This window comes from Ambystoma mexicanum, chromosome 3q (assembly GCF_040938575.1).
Source record: "Ambystoma mexicanum isolate Mex_15411 chromosome 3q, UKY_AmexF1_1, whole genome shotgun sequence".
Classification (NCBI taxonomy): Eukaryota; Metazoa; Chordata; class Amphibia; order Caudata; family Ambystomatidae; genus Ambystoma; species Ambystoma mexicanum.
Window position 1 is genome coordinate 255,915,912 of NC_090926.1, and position 16,591 is coordinate 255,932,502.

Here is a 16,591-nt window from a genome sequence, read left to right on the forward strand (position 1 = left end):
GTGGCGTCCATGCCCAAATGTAGCATGTTGACTCGGAGAGATAGTTTATGAAATAGGCAGTGCAAGGAGTAGTACGTACAATAGGACTATGCATGGGGGAAGACTCCCCTTTATTACCAGTGGTTATGGTGAGGGCAGAGTAGGAGCGAGCTCCAAGATGCTCATCAGACGTGAACGGGCACCAACCATGGCATTCGCACCGGCGCACCGGCATGTGCGTAATTGTAGGGGGAGACAGGGGTGTTTGTCCCCCCCAACTTTCATGGCTCAGCATTTTGTCCGCATTCATGTGGCTGGGGCACCTTTTCTTCAGATGTCATGCCCCCCCCAACGTTTTCAGCAAAGTTACTCCACTGCGCACAGGCGCCATCTAAGGGCACTAAATACGCTAAGTCTGCTGGAAAGTGTAGTTCCTGGTCGCAACGTGATCACGAGCAAATGCAGTGCGGGAGCGGCTTTGAAAACAAAAAGAAAGGAAGAAAAATGCACGGCAGTAGATACAGTAGAGTTACAGGTTAGTCAGAATGCTCTACCTACGGTAGGCACAGGCACACAGAAATGAGGGTTACTTCAGACATAAATCGTGGGTACGGCTCTGAGAAAAAAAGGCAATTCAATTCAAATGGTCACTGAATAACAGCCACCAGATGTGTGCGCAAAAGCAGAGACATATTGTCTGACAATAGGAGCAATACTCACTGCTGATGGAGTAATACAATTAAAGACACAAAACTCACCTCCTCTGAACCCTGTGCGGACATTTCTCTCCAGTGATCCTGGGGGAATTATCTCTGTTGACCTTTATGTGGTCCTGTGTGACTTTTTTGATAGGCATAGAGGGGAGGGGATACGTTAGCAGCAAAACCCAGTTGTTGAAGTTACAAGAAATGTAGAAGGAGGGTTCAGAGAGGTAAGAAGTCACTGATTCAAGTGCAATGTCCTTGAAGCCCAAGGAGGGAAGGTCATAAGGTGGATGGTCAGCAGTGTTAAAGGCTGCAGAAAGGTTGAGTGGGATGAGAATGCAGGAGCAGTGAGAGAGATGTGCTATGGAGGTTTCAGTGGAGTGTTTGCCGCAGAAGCCTAACTTCAGGGGTTGGCAGAGCGGGTTTTCCTCCACGTAGCTGACAATGTGGTTTAAGACAACTTTTTCGAGGATTTTGATGTGATGAGGTAACAGGGACACATAACAATAGAATTAGGGACTGTTGGGATGAGCTATGGGTTTTTGATTATGGAGATGACAGTGGCTACTATGTAACAAGTGGGAAAGATGGTGATGGGCAGAAGATATTTTGTTCATTGTGGCGCAAAGGGGTTGATGGGTGCACAGGATAGATTTGATGAGCGTGGACAAGGTAGAAGCTTTGAAGGGGACATGGTGAGGAAGTGTGATGGAAAAGAGAGAGCAGGGTTGGTAGGCGGGCTTGCAAAGGAGGAATGGTGATAGAGGGATAGAAGGATGGCCACAGTGTCTTCTATGTTAGTGATCTTATGGGGAAGTAAGAGGCAAAGTTATTCAAGGAGGTTGTGGAGCTGCTATTGGAAGGGGACAGCATAGACTGGGGGTACATAGAGAGCTTGCTGGGGTGTGAGCACAGAGGATGTAGGTTCAGCATAGAAAGAGTATTTAGTGGGGTCAAGAAAAGGCAAGGAGAGATTCTATCTAGGTATTGACAAGGGTTTTGGAGCAGTCATTGCCCCAGCAACGAAGGTGGAGGCACATTGTTATCTTAAGAAGTTAGATGACAAAAGAGATCAATGTTGAGGGTGGGGCCGAAAGCACAAGCAGGGTAGTGTTTGTCATAGGAGGTGGCAAGTGGAGTATTGAATTAATTAAGGGTGAATTCAATGGAGTGGGCAAGCTGGGAGTGAGATGTTGGAGCATTGACTCAACTTGGACTAGGTATGAGGCCATAGAGTTGGGGTTGAACATCCTTTTGATGGTGGGTAAACCAGGGAGATGTAGGTGAGTGGGGAATGGCAATGTTGAACTGGCTCCATGTGTGATCATAGGGAGAGTGGTCAATGAAGAGATTGTAGAGGATGTGAAGATGAGATCAAGAAAAATTACCCAAGTGCGGGTTGGTAGGTTGTGCACCTTTACCATGGAGTAATCTCATAGGGTTGAATCCAGTTGTAATAGGTGCGCCTTGGTAATGTTGGAAATATGTTGTAAAACTATGGGAATGTTGGCTGATATTGCTCCAAGTAATGGATTAAGTTTAGGAAAAAGAGGGAGGGGTGCCAGCTGGGAGATGGATGAGAAGAAGGATGAAGGGGATGGGGTAAAGAGTTGGCCATAGATATGCTCGAAGGTGGAATGGATAAAGTCAAATTGGGAAGAGGAGAATAAGGAGTATCTTTACTCATTAGGAAGCTGATGAACTTACCACTGTTCGTAGTATGAGGGCAATGAGAAAAGGTAACACATTCAGTATAGAGGGTGGCTAAGGGGGCTGTGCCATGTGAGCAGATCCAAGTCTTTGTGATGGCCGTTGCAGAGAATCTGGGGGGATGGGAGGCGAAGTATTTAAAGAGGAAAGAAGTTTTATTGCAGATAGACTAGGCATTCCTTAGGCCCAGGTGAGGTCAGTAGCTGAAGGTGAAGGCCAATAGATAGGAGGCTGGTTAGATGATGTAAAATGGACATCCATGGGTAATGTGTGAGGAAGAGGAATGGCCAGGGAAGGATTTGTAAGGAAAGTGGAGAATGGGGATAGGCAGTGTCAGGGAGGCAAGTAGAGAAAATGGTGAGAAAGAGTATGGGTAAAGCGCTGAAGGCTATAAGAGTGATGGAGAGAGAGTATGACTGGAAGGAAAATAGTAAGGGAGGTACTGGCATGATGTAGGCATGATGTAGAAAGAACAGTGAGAGTGGAAAGTTGGAGGGTTATTAGGATGGATCTATGAGAGGTGGTAGCCCAAGAGGTATGGTGAATAGGCTGGTAGTGACCAGTAGTAGGGTATTTATGTTCAGTAAGGCCAGAAATGATCAGTGGGTCCTTAAGATTGAGATCATGCTTACAGGGCAACAGGTGACCAAGATGTCATGTTTACCTACACAATGAGGATTGCAGGGTCGCAAGCAATCATAATGCAATTTAATTACAAATAATGAGGATCGCTGGGTCGTAGACAACCGAAAGGCAAGGATTTAAAAACACAGTGAGGATCACAGAGTCACCAGTGACCAAAATACACTATGGTGGCAAACATTCAGGATAAATGACCCGCAAACAAGCAAAATGCAATGATTTAGCCATACAATGAGGATCTGCCACAGGCAACCAAAATGCAATATAATGGTATACAAAGAGGTTCACAGGGCTGCAGACAACATCAATAAAAGTGAACTGGCACACATTGAGGCTCACAGACCCACAGGTAACCAAATGGAATGCTGTAGATACACAATGTGAAGCACAGGACCTCGGGGAAACAAAATGCAATCTAATGGCAACAACAAGAATCGAAGGGCTGCAGATGACAAAGACACATGGATTTAGCTACACAGTGAGGATCACTGAACCACAGGAGACCAAGATGCATTAAATAATATGGGGTGTTGAGGGGCCAGGGGGGCAGTTCATAGTGGGGATTGCATGAGGGAACTTGTGTTGGTGAGGGTCAACCATGGACTGAGTAATGGAGGATAATAAGGGCAGAGTGGCGGGTTCAAGACTCTAACCAGGCCAAACAGATCATGCCCTCATCAGTGATGCCTGTAGCTGCGTCACCCTGAGATCAGACACCTGGTCGAGTGGTATTATAAGCATGTGCAGAAAGTGGCCAATCCTTAATCTGCCTCATCCTCCAACACCCGTCGAAAGGGCTAGGATCCGCTGATAAAGAATGAAAGCTAGGAGGATGGGTCCGGGGGCGGCGCACAAGGGGAAACCTGACTTGGGGGCTGGTGGGGCAGTGGATGGACCCAGCAGTGATTGACATGGCGTCTCAGTCAAGTCTTCACCCTCCAGGGCCAGGGCCAGTGATCATGAGGCCTGCAGGGAGGCAGTGTCCCAGGAGATTCCCTTTCTCATGCGATCACGTAAAGCAAGTGGCCAATCCCTAAACTGCCTGACCTCCAAGGCGCATACAAGGGCTAGGGTCAGGCATATAAAGAACGGGGCCTAGAAGGGCGACTCCGGGGGAGGGAGCGCACACGAGAGATCACTCCTGGGGAACCGGTGAATGGGCACAAGAGCTCCTGATGCTGCCTCTCGGCCGGGTCTTCACCCTCTAGGACCGGTGATCTTCTGTGCTTCATGAAAACGATAACGCATCACTTCAAAGGAAACCTCATCAGACCTCGATGAGGACCCCTCCCCCCATTCCTAACCTACTGCTGCAGTGTGTCATGTGAGGCTGGGGGCTACTTCAGACTCCATGTTTGCACTTATAATGGTTCATGTATACTGTCCTTGATAGTGGTCCCAATATAGAATTTATTAGATACGCTAAATATTACACAAATTGCAAATTATGCATGAGAGACAAGTCATGAAACCTTTTATGTGGACTTTCAGTGGCGCAATCTTAAGGTCTTTAATTTTATGGAGTGCCTGCGGGCAAGCTACGAATGACCCCCACTTATAAAGCTACGTGGTTTATTCCATAAATGTGTCTCAAGTTATTCCTTTTTTTATTTCAAAAGGACTTCGGCACAGTATTGCCCTTTGAATGTGAAAAGAACCTTTGCTCTCTTTCTCCACAAAACCTTCAAGGAAAAACTGCATCTCGCCACATCGGTCTGCTTTGTTTTTCGAAGCTCAGAGTATCCACCATGTGCTGCACACATTTCTACTGTGACCATAATTCTTCCCCTTACAAGTCCAGTGAAACTCGAGCTCCTGCCACCTTTCGCGCACAGACCTTCGAGGTCCTGACCTCCATCTCATGATCATTCACCCTCCAAGTGTCAGTATGGTCTCACAGGTACTCACAGTTTGAATCTCACTTTCTGCCCCACACAAACTGGATTCCGTGGACTCCATTCTGGCCTACCCTGCTGACACAGTCTGCTCAACATGGAACTTACAGCGTGGACATTGTTTCCTGCAAGCCGTGAGCTACGTCACTGTCCTCCATTGAACTTGAGACAACTCTCTCCAGAGCATTGTGGACTGAGATTGAGGCTAAAAAAGGGCATTTGTTCTGCCTCTTGGACTTATCTACCAACAAATCAAGCAGCGGCCTTTATTCAGCGGAAAACCTCAAGCCCTGCATGTCAATCCAGTACTACCCTCTGGTACGACTCACACCCCCAACGAACTCAGCAGGCCTTCATGGGTATTTTCTCACGCAGACATCGTGAAGCCTTTGTTTCACTTCTGTGTCCCGCTGCCGTGCCTCCATGGCATTTGATGTAGGCTCTTCTCTTCTGGTCGCGAACCCTCACGCCACTCCCGTTAGGTGTTATGGTGACTCTCAGGCGAGGGAGAGGCTGCCATGTTAATCCCATAGTTGTTGGGGTGGGATGTACAAAAGGTTATAGGACAACTCTTTTCCTGCACGTTGATGACTCTGCCTCTGTGTCCTTTCATGGAATTCATTTGAACATGGCTTACAGCCCCTCAAGAGAGCAATGGGAGCCTGAATGGTGTGACCTTCCTTCCGGTACGACGTTCTAACATCGCCAGTACATTTTTCGAATCGAATTTTGCCATAAAGGATTCATCGAAAAAACTCATTGAAAAATATAGGGGGCAGGGTGGATAAGGGGATATAAGGAGAGGGTGGAGGGGATGGGGTAATAGGAAGTGAAATGAGTTTTTTCGAGAATAAGAGATTCGGCAAAAAACTAATTTAAAAAATAACTGCCGATGTAACAAAATGGAACCCTGCCCCTCCCTCTCAGAAATTCTCTTTTTTAATGTGAGGAAACATGCAACACCATAAAGATTAATTAATGAGTGAGAGGGGCTCCATTCCAATCGAGAATGGTAAGGATTTGACAAGTGGTGGGACAGTGATCATGGGGTGATTCAGTTTCAGTGCACTAGCTCGAGGCTAGCGAGAGATATGAATTGGCTGTGAGAAGATCAAAGGCCATCAGGCTACCCATCTGAGGAAGGATTCCAGCACTGCGAAGAGTCTCTTTGGTCACACAGTGATGATAGCTTGATGTCGTCCGTCCTAACGTTGTTTTGAATTTGAAAGACAGGAAATGAAATAGGCTTAATAGCTTTCACAGAGAAGGATAGAGAGGGTAAGGCAGCCATGTTGCTTGTTCTGCTGTTAGTTCAGATATGGCCAAGCACTATTTCTTAGCAGTGATGGGAGCAGAAGGGAAGCCCCTATGAGCAGAGGCGTTGCTAGGGGGTGGCTAAGGAGCTATAACCCCTGATCTTTTGGTTGTAGCCCCGGATAGAATCTCAGGAGCTACAACCAAAAGGCTAGCTAGCCCCCAGTCCCGACAGTTCCGACATTAGCATAGCCCCGGGTCTTTTCCAGACCTAGCAACACCCCTGCCTATGAGAGTTTGATAGGTGCTAAAGCCGCGACAAACATCCAGTCTGGCTTGGGGACAACAACTGATTGCCCTTTCTGCTCGAGTTGTGTGTCCTAAAGGCCTAAAGGTTTGCTTATGCAATTTGGGATGGACACCAAGATAACAATCCTTTTGCTGCAATGTTGACATCATTGGGAAACCCAGGTTATTGGGATAATGCCATTGACACTTAGGTCAGTGTAGCTTTGAACCTGTAGAGGCAGGCTTTGTTACTATCATTAGGAGAGAACGGGTGCTAGGTTGGTTACACAGTGTTCAGATTGGTTTGCCACTGGCGCCAGGGTTGGCATTCTTTGTACAAGAGGTTGTGAACAACCAAAGTGCAAAGCCAGCATAAAGTCAAAAACCTGGCCACCTGTAACTAAGTACAACATCCCAAAGATCTTATCTAGCATACGGTCTAGTGTGGAGAAACCATAACGACCCAAAGGCCTCTATCTGAGTTAGAAATCTAATGAGCAGTAGCAATTTGAGGAGGTTAAGCAAAAGAAAATGATAGTAGCGAGGATAGAGTTCTATTCATTATGACTACCCCTCCCCCATTATGCCACTGTGCATGATTCTGCTGAATCCTCGGGGCACAGTGAGACAATAATGGGTTCATGCATAGAAACTCGCTCTTATTTTATGATCTGGTGTTAATGAGCATTGGGTTATTTGCTATTTGCCAGTGTTGGATTGAGACCAGGAAGGGTGCGATTCCGAGGGCAGTCTTTCTTGATTGTGCAACGAGGATTCAATACAGGTGGCAAAGAGGTAGAACTGTAAGAGTAGGCTTCAAGAGGGGATAAATAGTAGAGTATAATGTGTCAGTGTGATGCGTGGATGTCAGGTGGTGTTGAGTATCCCAGGCACAGTAGGAGAATGTAACCCAGGGCCATTGGTGAGCATCGTTTGAAGCTTTTATGAGAATGTCTACAGCACGTATAAATCTCATCCATGCAGATACAAAGCTCTATAAGTAATTTCCTCATAAAGCAGTGCCTTAAAAGCACCTGGTTCTGTCTTCTGACACCTTCAGTGTGGACAGTCCACCACTGAGGCAAGTCCTTCATGAACCCTCCACTTGTGACCGTCTTCCTTCCCTGATCCAGACTCAGGGTTGGGTCTAGAGGCAGTGCTGACTGGAGGCTCGGTATCATAAAGGATAATGGCCCTTGCCATGAAAACTGCCCATGGATCCATTGAAGAACTTAGGGCTGGACTCAACAGCAAGGGCTGCTGGAGCTCGGTCGGCACCTGCTTTCCCTGTGCTGATTGACCCCTCAATGAAAGGTAGGTAAAATATGTATATTCACCTTCACTGGTAGGAAGACATAGATATGGGGATGGAATAAGAAGGGAAGATGCTTTTTCAAGGCATTATTGACATGATGTCTGTTCTTGGTTTGGACACTCTGATAGGGATAATCAAGATTTAGAAACAACTCTGGGAAACTTTGGGTTCCTTCCAAGGCATTCACTGACAGATGTTATGTCAATCTTTTTATCTTTACCTTGTGCTCACGCTCACGCTCACTGCTGGGTTCAATTGGTCATTTAATTCATGGTGGACAGAGATCAAACCCCACTGTGGAACAGGATAATCCGCAGGATGCACCGGGTGAGTCACAATGAGCCTAATAGCTCCCATGTGGGCTTGTCAAATGTGGTTTCCACACCTCCTCAAAATGTCCATCTGCCCTCCAATGAAACTGACATGTCCCTACAACATATTGTTACAGAATCAGGGGTTCATCCTAAACCCCAGACAACCAATTTAGCTGCTTGGCTCCTGAAGCCATGCAGTTCGACCACCTTAATTTGCCTGACAGATGAAGCAGTTTTTAAAAGAGGCTTGTAAACACAACTGTAGGCACTGCTACTTTAACAAGTGGAAACTGTTTGTGATTTGGTTTACAAAGTCAAACAAGCAGATACAAGCATCAGAAAGAGGATTACAGGTAAGTAATATTTATCTTATGCAATTTGGGATAAAGCACTGCCTTCCCTCTTAAGTAAAGAAAAACATTGCAGTACCTTAAGAGCATAAAATGAGATATAGGCAGAACGTTGGGGACATCTGGAGAAGTGCTGCATCGTACTGGTAACATTGGTAATGCTGAATGAAATTTGGACAAAATGCAGAAAATAGTTGAGTTCCTTCCCAATGAGAAATGGAGAATGGGAACCTAATCAGCCATTATCGAAAAATGTAATAACTTTACCGACTGGCACTACTGACCGTCACATTGATACATTGCCCATATAGTGAGTGTACCAAGACATTCCTAGGAAAACTGCATCAAATAATTGCTGGTCTCCTGCCTTCTGAATCCCCTTTTGAAGTCACTGACTGGTGAGGAAGAGATCCAAAGTACAAAATCTGGGTCCAAAAAGGAAGGTAACGTAGGACAAAGAGCAGGCGTGGCACTAGAGCATTCTAAATGTAATGATGCTAGCATCCAAATGCCACCAGTGGGAGTTGCACCAACTTTTGGCGCCAGATAGGGTCTTTCTCTGCATTCACCAACCAGTGGAAAACAAGCCCACCACACTAAATTTGCACACAAAGCACAATGATATAACATTTTTAGGCATGTTAAAGCAGACCATGCTCGCAGACAAGGAACATGTAATATGAAGTAGGGATGTACCAAACATTGGCATTGAGTTGGTATTTGGCTGAATTTGAGCAGAAAAAAGTTGTTTGCCTCCAGATAAACAATTCCTTTAAATTTCTTTTTAAAAACAGGTTTTTTGGAACAATATCAAATATAGCAGCCAGAGGAACCAATATGGCGACTATAAGGGTGTCATAGATCAGCACATATAAATATTTATATAAATACATCAAGGTGCAAAGTCAAAGTCAGATAAAACTATCCATAGACACTGCCCAAGTGCTGAAGCTCAGTTAACCAATATGAAGCTCAGAAGGAGCAACACAAGGTGACACACACGACATAGAAAACATGCTTGTGGGGGGGGGATGAGGGATGCTAACACCAAAACAGACACGGTCATCCTGCTTAAGGTGACAAGTTATTTACTGCATTTCAATTAGCCTCGTATTTAGATGGTGCAGATCTTTTGGCATATATACCCCTTTCCCTGCTGGATAAAACCACAAGATCCCAGACCCATCCCTCACTCAAAGGTTCTCTGGCGAATTTCTAATACTTTCTTGCTTACAAAGGAATTAAGCATTGTCTATGGCAGAGGTCTTCAAAGTGTGGCGCGCGCCCCCCTAGTGGGGCACAGCCGCATCACAGGGGGGGAGGTCTGCGAGAGCCCAGCATGCAACGTGTTAAAAAAAAGGAACATTTTATTATTTTTATTTTTTTTGTTTGAAGGAAATAGACAGGGGCGGGTCATATGGTCGACTGGAACATAAAACTGTCTCAGGCACCAATGAAAAAGTGTCCCACAATTGTAAATGGATATTCATTCCTTTAGTCGCAGACTGTTTGCCATAGTACCCAAGGTTTTTTTTGTTGTTAAAATGTAAGCAAATTGTGATATTTGAAGAGGTTATGCAGAGATAAGTGCCTATGGGACATATTCAGAGAGCCATGCTCCATTGATCAAACTGGAATTGGGAGAGGTGAGCAGAATTGGAATACTTCCCAACAGGTCTCCTAGGTCGATAGGCCTAGGGAGGGGTCAGTTACCCATCGGGAGGTGCAAGATGGGTCCAACATTTTCCCACCCATATTTGCCCTGCATGAGAACTTTCTTATTGGGGAATCTTCCTGTTACAGTGTATGCCAGTCTGCCAAAACAAGGTGTGAGGGGTGAGGGGACTCTTTTGTGTGTACAGAGAGAGATGGAGAGCCCTACAGCTGCTGGTGACGTAGGTTGGTAGGAGGAAGATTGGGAGGCATACATTAAGGTTACAGGCCCTGCATCCTCTAGTGCAGTAGTCTTCAAACTGAGCAAAATCTGGGCAGGCCGGGCCCACGAAAAAATGTCATATGGACAATAAGTCCAAATGGCTATGAACTATTGCATACCGTCAACGCACCCAATTCGCAGTAAAGTGCCTTGTCTCCCCCACCTGCTCCCATCACAGTCTCTCGGCTCCCTCGTCCCACTCCTGTCCCAGGCCCTGGGCACTCCACACCCCACCACAGACCCTGGGCTCCCCCCACCACGCTCCCACCAATTTCCCTGGCTTCTCACCATCCTTCTCTCACCACTATGCGATGGTTCCCCAATCCTGTTCCTGCCACAGTCCCAGGGCTCACCCCACCCCGCTCCCAGCACAGTCCCAGGATCAGTGGGAGCTGGTGAATTTTTTAAGTGGAGGGGCATCAGATATGTCACAGCAACCGAGGATAGCGAGAGAGCCTGAGCCAATCAAATGGGTTTCTGGGGGGTTCTCCCCCAGGGAATTATTTTAAAATAATGGGTTAAAATGTTGTGTTTTAGAGCATACTTTTAAAAAACATTGGGTAAAAAGCCAAACAGTTTGCAATTGGTGCCGGGGGGTGGGAGGGAGCAGCTAGGGGGCAGGCATGGTATTTTTTACTGGACATCTATAATAGATGTCCAGTAAAAACATATCATCCTTGTCCCCTCGGCCTCACACCGCCTAACACACGCAAACAATCAAAGTGACTCTGTGTGTATACAAGGCACTGGGGGGCCCAGAGGGAAAGGATGCTATTTTGTACTGGGCATCTATGATAGATGTCCATTAAGAAAATACCACCCCTGTCCCCTGGGCTCCACAGTGCCTCAGAAGAAGAGCCAATTTTGACAGGTGGGTAGGGGGATTGTGCAACAAAGGCATTTTTAAAATGTCTTTTATTGTACAACCCCCCACCCCACTCGCCAAAATCAACTCCACTGACACACACACAGCATTCACACAGCAAACACTCTATCATTCTTACTCATCATCTAACACTCGCTCTTAACATAAGCATACACGCATCCATACACCTAAATATATACAAAATAAATTAACATAAACGTACCTTCTGCCCCGGTCCTGAGGTTTCCTCCCCAGCGCGCTAGCTCCTGCATCATGAACAGGATTCGTGAAGCAAAAGCTTCCTGGTTCCTGCACATGCGTGCAGGGGCCTGAGTGTTGGTGCTGAAATGCCCCACTCCAGCCGGCCCTGACTGTATGTGCGAGGAGGTGCAGTAGCTTCCCCTCGCACATACACACATGCAGTTCCCAAGCCAGAATTTCCAATGAGCTATGCAAGGCTGTCAAAGCAAAGCACCCGAGCCTTGCATGGCCCATTGAGCATGGGCGGATGGAGAACTGCTCTGTCAAAGTGAAACAATGTTTCCCTTTGACAGATTAGCCAGCCCAGGAGCACTCCCTCAGCTGGAAAAAGCAGCTGAGGGACCGCTCAGTGTTTCACTGTGCTTACTCCTCGACTCTTCCATAATGGGTGAGGGGGCCACTGGATCAATGCCTCCTCGCCCATTATGGACGAGCCGCACCAGCCCTGGTCTCTCCCAGCCCCGCTTTTTCTTTCCTCCCTAAAAGAGGCTGGGGTCTCGCTGGGATGTGGATTTACATTTGCTGTAAATGAGAGACTTCTCAACAAGCAAGCACCTTCTTAGAGCGTATAGGGTTTGAGCGGATTCAGTCACCTGGTATGCTTCGCTGCTTGGGATTGGTCCTGCCACAACCCAATCAGTCTCTCAGAGGAACGCTATGATTCAGAAGTGTCTCTTAAACTATAAGAAGAGTGTCCCTGGGGATGAGGAATGCGAGGTGAGAGAGCTCCAGCTGGGCTCTGTCTGCTTTTAGGGAGTCCAGAATCTGGTGAAGATGCACAGGCTGGCCTGATGGCAGCACTGTGATCAGACCAGTCCTTTGAACTGTTCAGAAGGCATTCATCCTGTGCTGGTCACAGGGGCAAAGCACAGTGAGGAGCGCCACAGCAGTATTGACGAGGCAGCCACAATGTACAGAATGATCAATGCAGGCGAAAGCCCTTCAGGGGATAGTAGGCCTCAGACCCTGCACGGTGACCTCATTAAATGGACATTCGCCACACAGTGCATTAAAAGTGCTGCACTCAGAGCAAAGGCAGCAATCTTGGTAGGCGGTGGTTGTTGAGGCCTGCCTTTCACTTCCAGGCATTCTGGAACTTGCTTCCTTCTTCTGCCTGCCCATTCCTTCTGAGTTGGGTCTTTGGGCAGTTAATGAAAAAGCTTTTTTTTTTTTTATTTATGCACCTTTGCCCTTTCTTGTTCTCTCCGCTGTTCGGGTACCTAAAGTGCTACACAATCGTGTAAGACATACATATTTTCTCTCTGTTTCTCTTTTTCTAATCCTCTCGCTGTTGCTCTGTAGACGTGCCTCTTTTCCCCTCAATAATTGTCTCTTTCTTTGTCCATTCTCTCTGGTTTTATCCTGGTTCTGCCCATTATTTTGGTATCGTTGACGTCTGTTTTCTTTCTTTTTCATATCTTCTGCTGTGGTCTTGGCAAAGAGAGTGGTAGTTTGGGTGGTGGGGGAAGGCCTTTGCCCTGTTGACAACCTGTCCCTGCGAGGCACCTACCATCTGTACTCACCTACGTCACAAGCGTGATTATTCAACTCCAGGCACTTGTTACATCCCAACAACTTCCGCTCTCTTGTCCTCTTTCTCTTTCCTATCCCCTGCTGCTTTCCTCGCTCTATCATTCTCCCTCTGTATTGCTTTTGCTCTCCTTTTTTTCCTGGTTTATGCTCCCCCACACCGTAACCCATCTCCTCGGCTTCCCCTCTGTTTCTCTCTCTTTTGCTCTCTCGCTCTTTCCTTTCAGCCTCCCTGCCTTGCTTCTTGCATCTCGTCCCAAACTCTCCCCGCTCAGGTTTTTCCACCTTAACACAATTTCTCATTGACGTCCAAAATGTTTCGACCTCATCTTTCTTCTTTTCATTTTAGGTCTCCAACTATATTCCTCAGCTGGCCAAGTTTAACCCTTCCCTCTGGGGTGTCTCGCTCTGCACGGTGGATGGACAACGGTAAGAGCGCGGGGTCCTGATGGTGTAGATGGGATGGGCTGTCGCAGTAATAATGAATACCCTGAAATGCATGCCAGGCACGTGTTTAATTGAAATTCAAGCCACGTTACCACCGAGTCTATCCCTGAACGGACACATGTTCAGGAGTCATAGGTGGCCATTTATTTGAACTATATTATTATTAATTGCGGCCCGCTCCCGCGCTGAATAGCGCAGCACCAGCAAAAGAGTGGTTGCATTTAATTTCAATAGGGCGCCTGCCTTGGTTTCTCCCACAATGCCAGCTTAGGCCCTTGAAAGACTCCCGTGAGCTGCCGTGGCCGGGGGCTTATGGGGGACCGGGCGGTTGACCCTCCCGCCCACCCTTTACCCGAGGCCGGCCCTGCAGCAGCGCTTGATGCAGTGGTTTTCCTTGAGATCTTTAAATGTATCACTACTCCTGTGGTTGCTGTTCAGGATAATGCAAACAACACCAAGTGCATTCCACAAAATGGCATTCCCATTTACTCCATTTGCAGCCTTTTTCAAAGTCATCAAACATATGTTGTCTCATTTGTTGCTTTTGCCTCAGACGGCACTGATGATTGATTACTTTTTTTTTGTTTAAAAAAAAGTGATGCATCTGACACTCAAAAAAGAAGCTTCACACCCTGTAGAGTCATTGGGCCTCATTCCGAGTTCGGAGGTAACCACGCCGCTATTTGCGGTATGGCTGCCTCCGAACTCGTCCAAACCCCGGCCTGGTGTATGGAGTAATTACCGGTCCATTCCGAGGTCGGATGGACCGGTAATTCCCCATTCACGAGGGCCATTCCCCATTCCCATTTGAGCCCCCATAGAGCTCAATGAGAAGGGGGAAGGCGGCAATAACGGTACTGTAAATTACGGTACCGTTATGGACCCCGGAGTCCCTTTGTGGGTCCTGTCCTTAACGCCTGCTAAAAGCAGGCATTAAAGAAGTACCCGCAAAGGGAACTTGTAGTAGGGCGATAAGGGTTTAACGGCACCGGTCTCGTTACCGGTGACCATTAACCCTTACCGCCCTACTCGGAATGAGGCCCATTGTTTCCAGTTTTTATTTTAGTAGGAAGTACCTGCTGAGTGCCTCTTTGCCTGACGGACTGCCACTGCGCTCCTGCTACGTTCTTGGATTATGTGCTCTGAAGCCGCTTCACACAAAAGAAAGAAATCGCAATGTTTGCATTGCCGAACTAGGCCATGCCCCTTTTTTGGCTTGAGGACCCAAATACAGGCACCGCGCGCACCAGCACGCGCGCACCAAGCGGAGTACCTGCTGAGTGCCTCTTTGCCTGACAGACTGCCTCTGCGCTCTTGCTATGTGCTTGGAATCTGTGCTCTGAAGCCGCCTCACACAGTATTTCCTGAACTGAACATTCAGCGTTGCTACTATAGTTCACTCAGTAACAGTAAAATAGATATATCTATTGTTTTTGCCTTCCAGAAAGAAAGAAATCGCAATTTTTGCATTGCCGAGCTAGGCCACACCCCTTTTTTGGCGTGAGCATCCAAATACAGGCACCCGCGCGCACCAAACAGAGTACCTGCTGAGTGCCTCTTTGCCTTTTCGCCGAGTTCGGCGAGGCAGGGAGACACATCAGCAGGTCCCCCGCGGATTCACAGGTGCAGAGGAGGGTTTTTTGGAGTTTCACTCACGGCGTGCTGCTGCTTAGATTATCTGTAACTCAAAGAGTTGCATGTATCAAGAGAAGGCGTATTCACGAACTACGATGCAATTCAATGTCCCCTCCCCAAAAACAGGCATGCCCCTAGAACCAATGCCACCTGGTAATGCCGGGAGAGTTCGCTCGCAATCTGTGAGTGGACTAAAACGAGTTCTAAATATAACAACTTCTACACCAACGGGTAGAAGGCACTCCAAATTGAAAAAGTTGGCTTGCAAGGAAGCTCATTTGGAAGAGCATCTCTCAGGGTACTCAAACTAGTGATGGACCTTCGAAAATGCCTTTTCCAAGTGCCATCCCAATGATCAACGGCCTTATTCAAGATGTGAGTACCACACCACATTCATCCAATGTGGCAATTTTTCTAGTAGAAGACATCCAGCATGCGGTAACAATAGTGGTAGCGGACACTCAGCACCCTCCTCTGAAACTGCCTAAAAATAAGAAAGTTGCCTATACCATCTTTGATAATGCCAAAATAGCTTCAAATGAAACAGCTGCCCATACCAAATTGTCGAAGAATCAGAAATCTTTGACCAAATTTACTACATCGAAAACAAAACAGTTCTTCTAGGCTCTCACAATGCCAAAGCCAAAGAAGAATTCCATTATAACATCTAAGGCGATAACAAAAAAATATCATTGTCAAGAATTAGAGAAAGCAGGTTTTGGCACGAAAACAAATGACTTATTGACCATGCCATATGCCCCATTAGATAATCTGGTCAAAGCGGTGACCCTGCAACAATCGAATGACAAATTTCCGAAACAAAAATCTCTCAAGTTATGGAGGTAGATACATATCAGCGCAAGGCGATTCACAAAGCAGTGGAGGCCTATATGGCTGAGCACAGAGTAAGCCCACCCCAACCTAGCATAACCAACGGGGGAAAGGGGTGGTCAACTCTTTTGTGCAGCCCCATACTGCTTCCCATAAAGCGTCCTTGTGGGTCCATGCGGAGGAAGCCGTTACTGACCCAAACCACACAAACTCACAAGGATCAGATTGTAGAACAGCCCCTGTTTCAGTCATCAAATCGGTGATTCCGCAGAGTTTGTTGATAGCTCAAGTCAATGAAGTGCCTGTCTGACAAGCACCCAAACATAACTCAGACTCATCCTTACTTCCTGCTCAAGTTTTACAGCTGTTACAGACAGCTCTTGCCAACATGATGGGCTCAAGTGATGGAAGGGAAGCAGACACGACCAAAACGGAAAGTAGTGGTGGCTCCAACGGAAAAGTCCACAATTTAACAGCTAAACGTCCGGCCCATTACTCTTTAACCCTGACCTGTCGTCCTCACCCCATCACTCAATATGATCTGAATAGACGCTCAGTGTTGGCAATCTTCTATGATATTCCGCAGCTGGAAGACATCATGTCAATGGACATAGCTTTAGTAGAGTTCATAAAGG

General features: G+C 46.9%; 1 protein-coding gene across 1 annotated transcript in view; it reads left to right on the forward strand.

Moving 5' to 3' along the window:
* GLS2 (glutaminase 2) overlaps positions 1 to 16,591 on the forward strand; it is a 579,026-nt gene that overhangs the window by 258,203 nt on the left and 304,232 nt on the right. Inside the window, exon 5 of the mRNA XM_069653689.1 lies at positions 13,393 to 13,472. Within this exon, the coding sequence (XP_069509790.1) occupies positions 13,393 to 13,472 (80 nt within the window). The remainder of the gene's footprint in view (positions 1 to 13,392; positions 13,473 to 16,591) is intronic.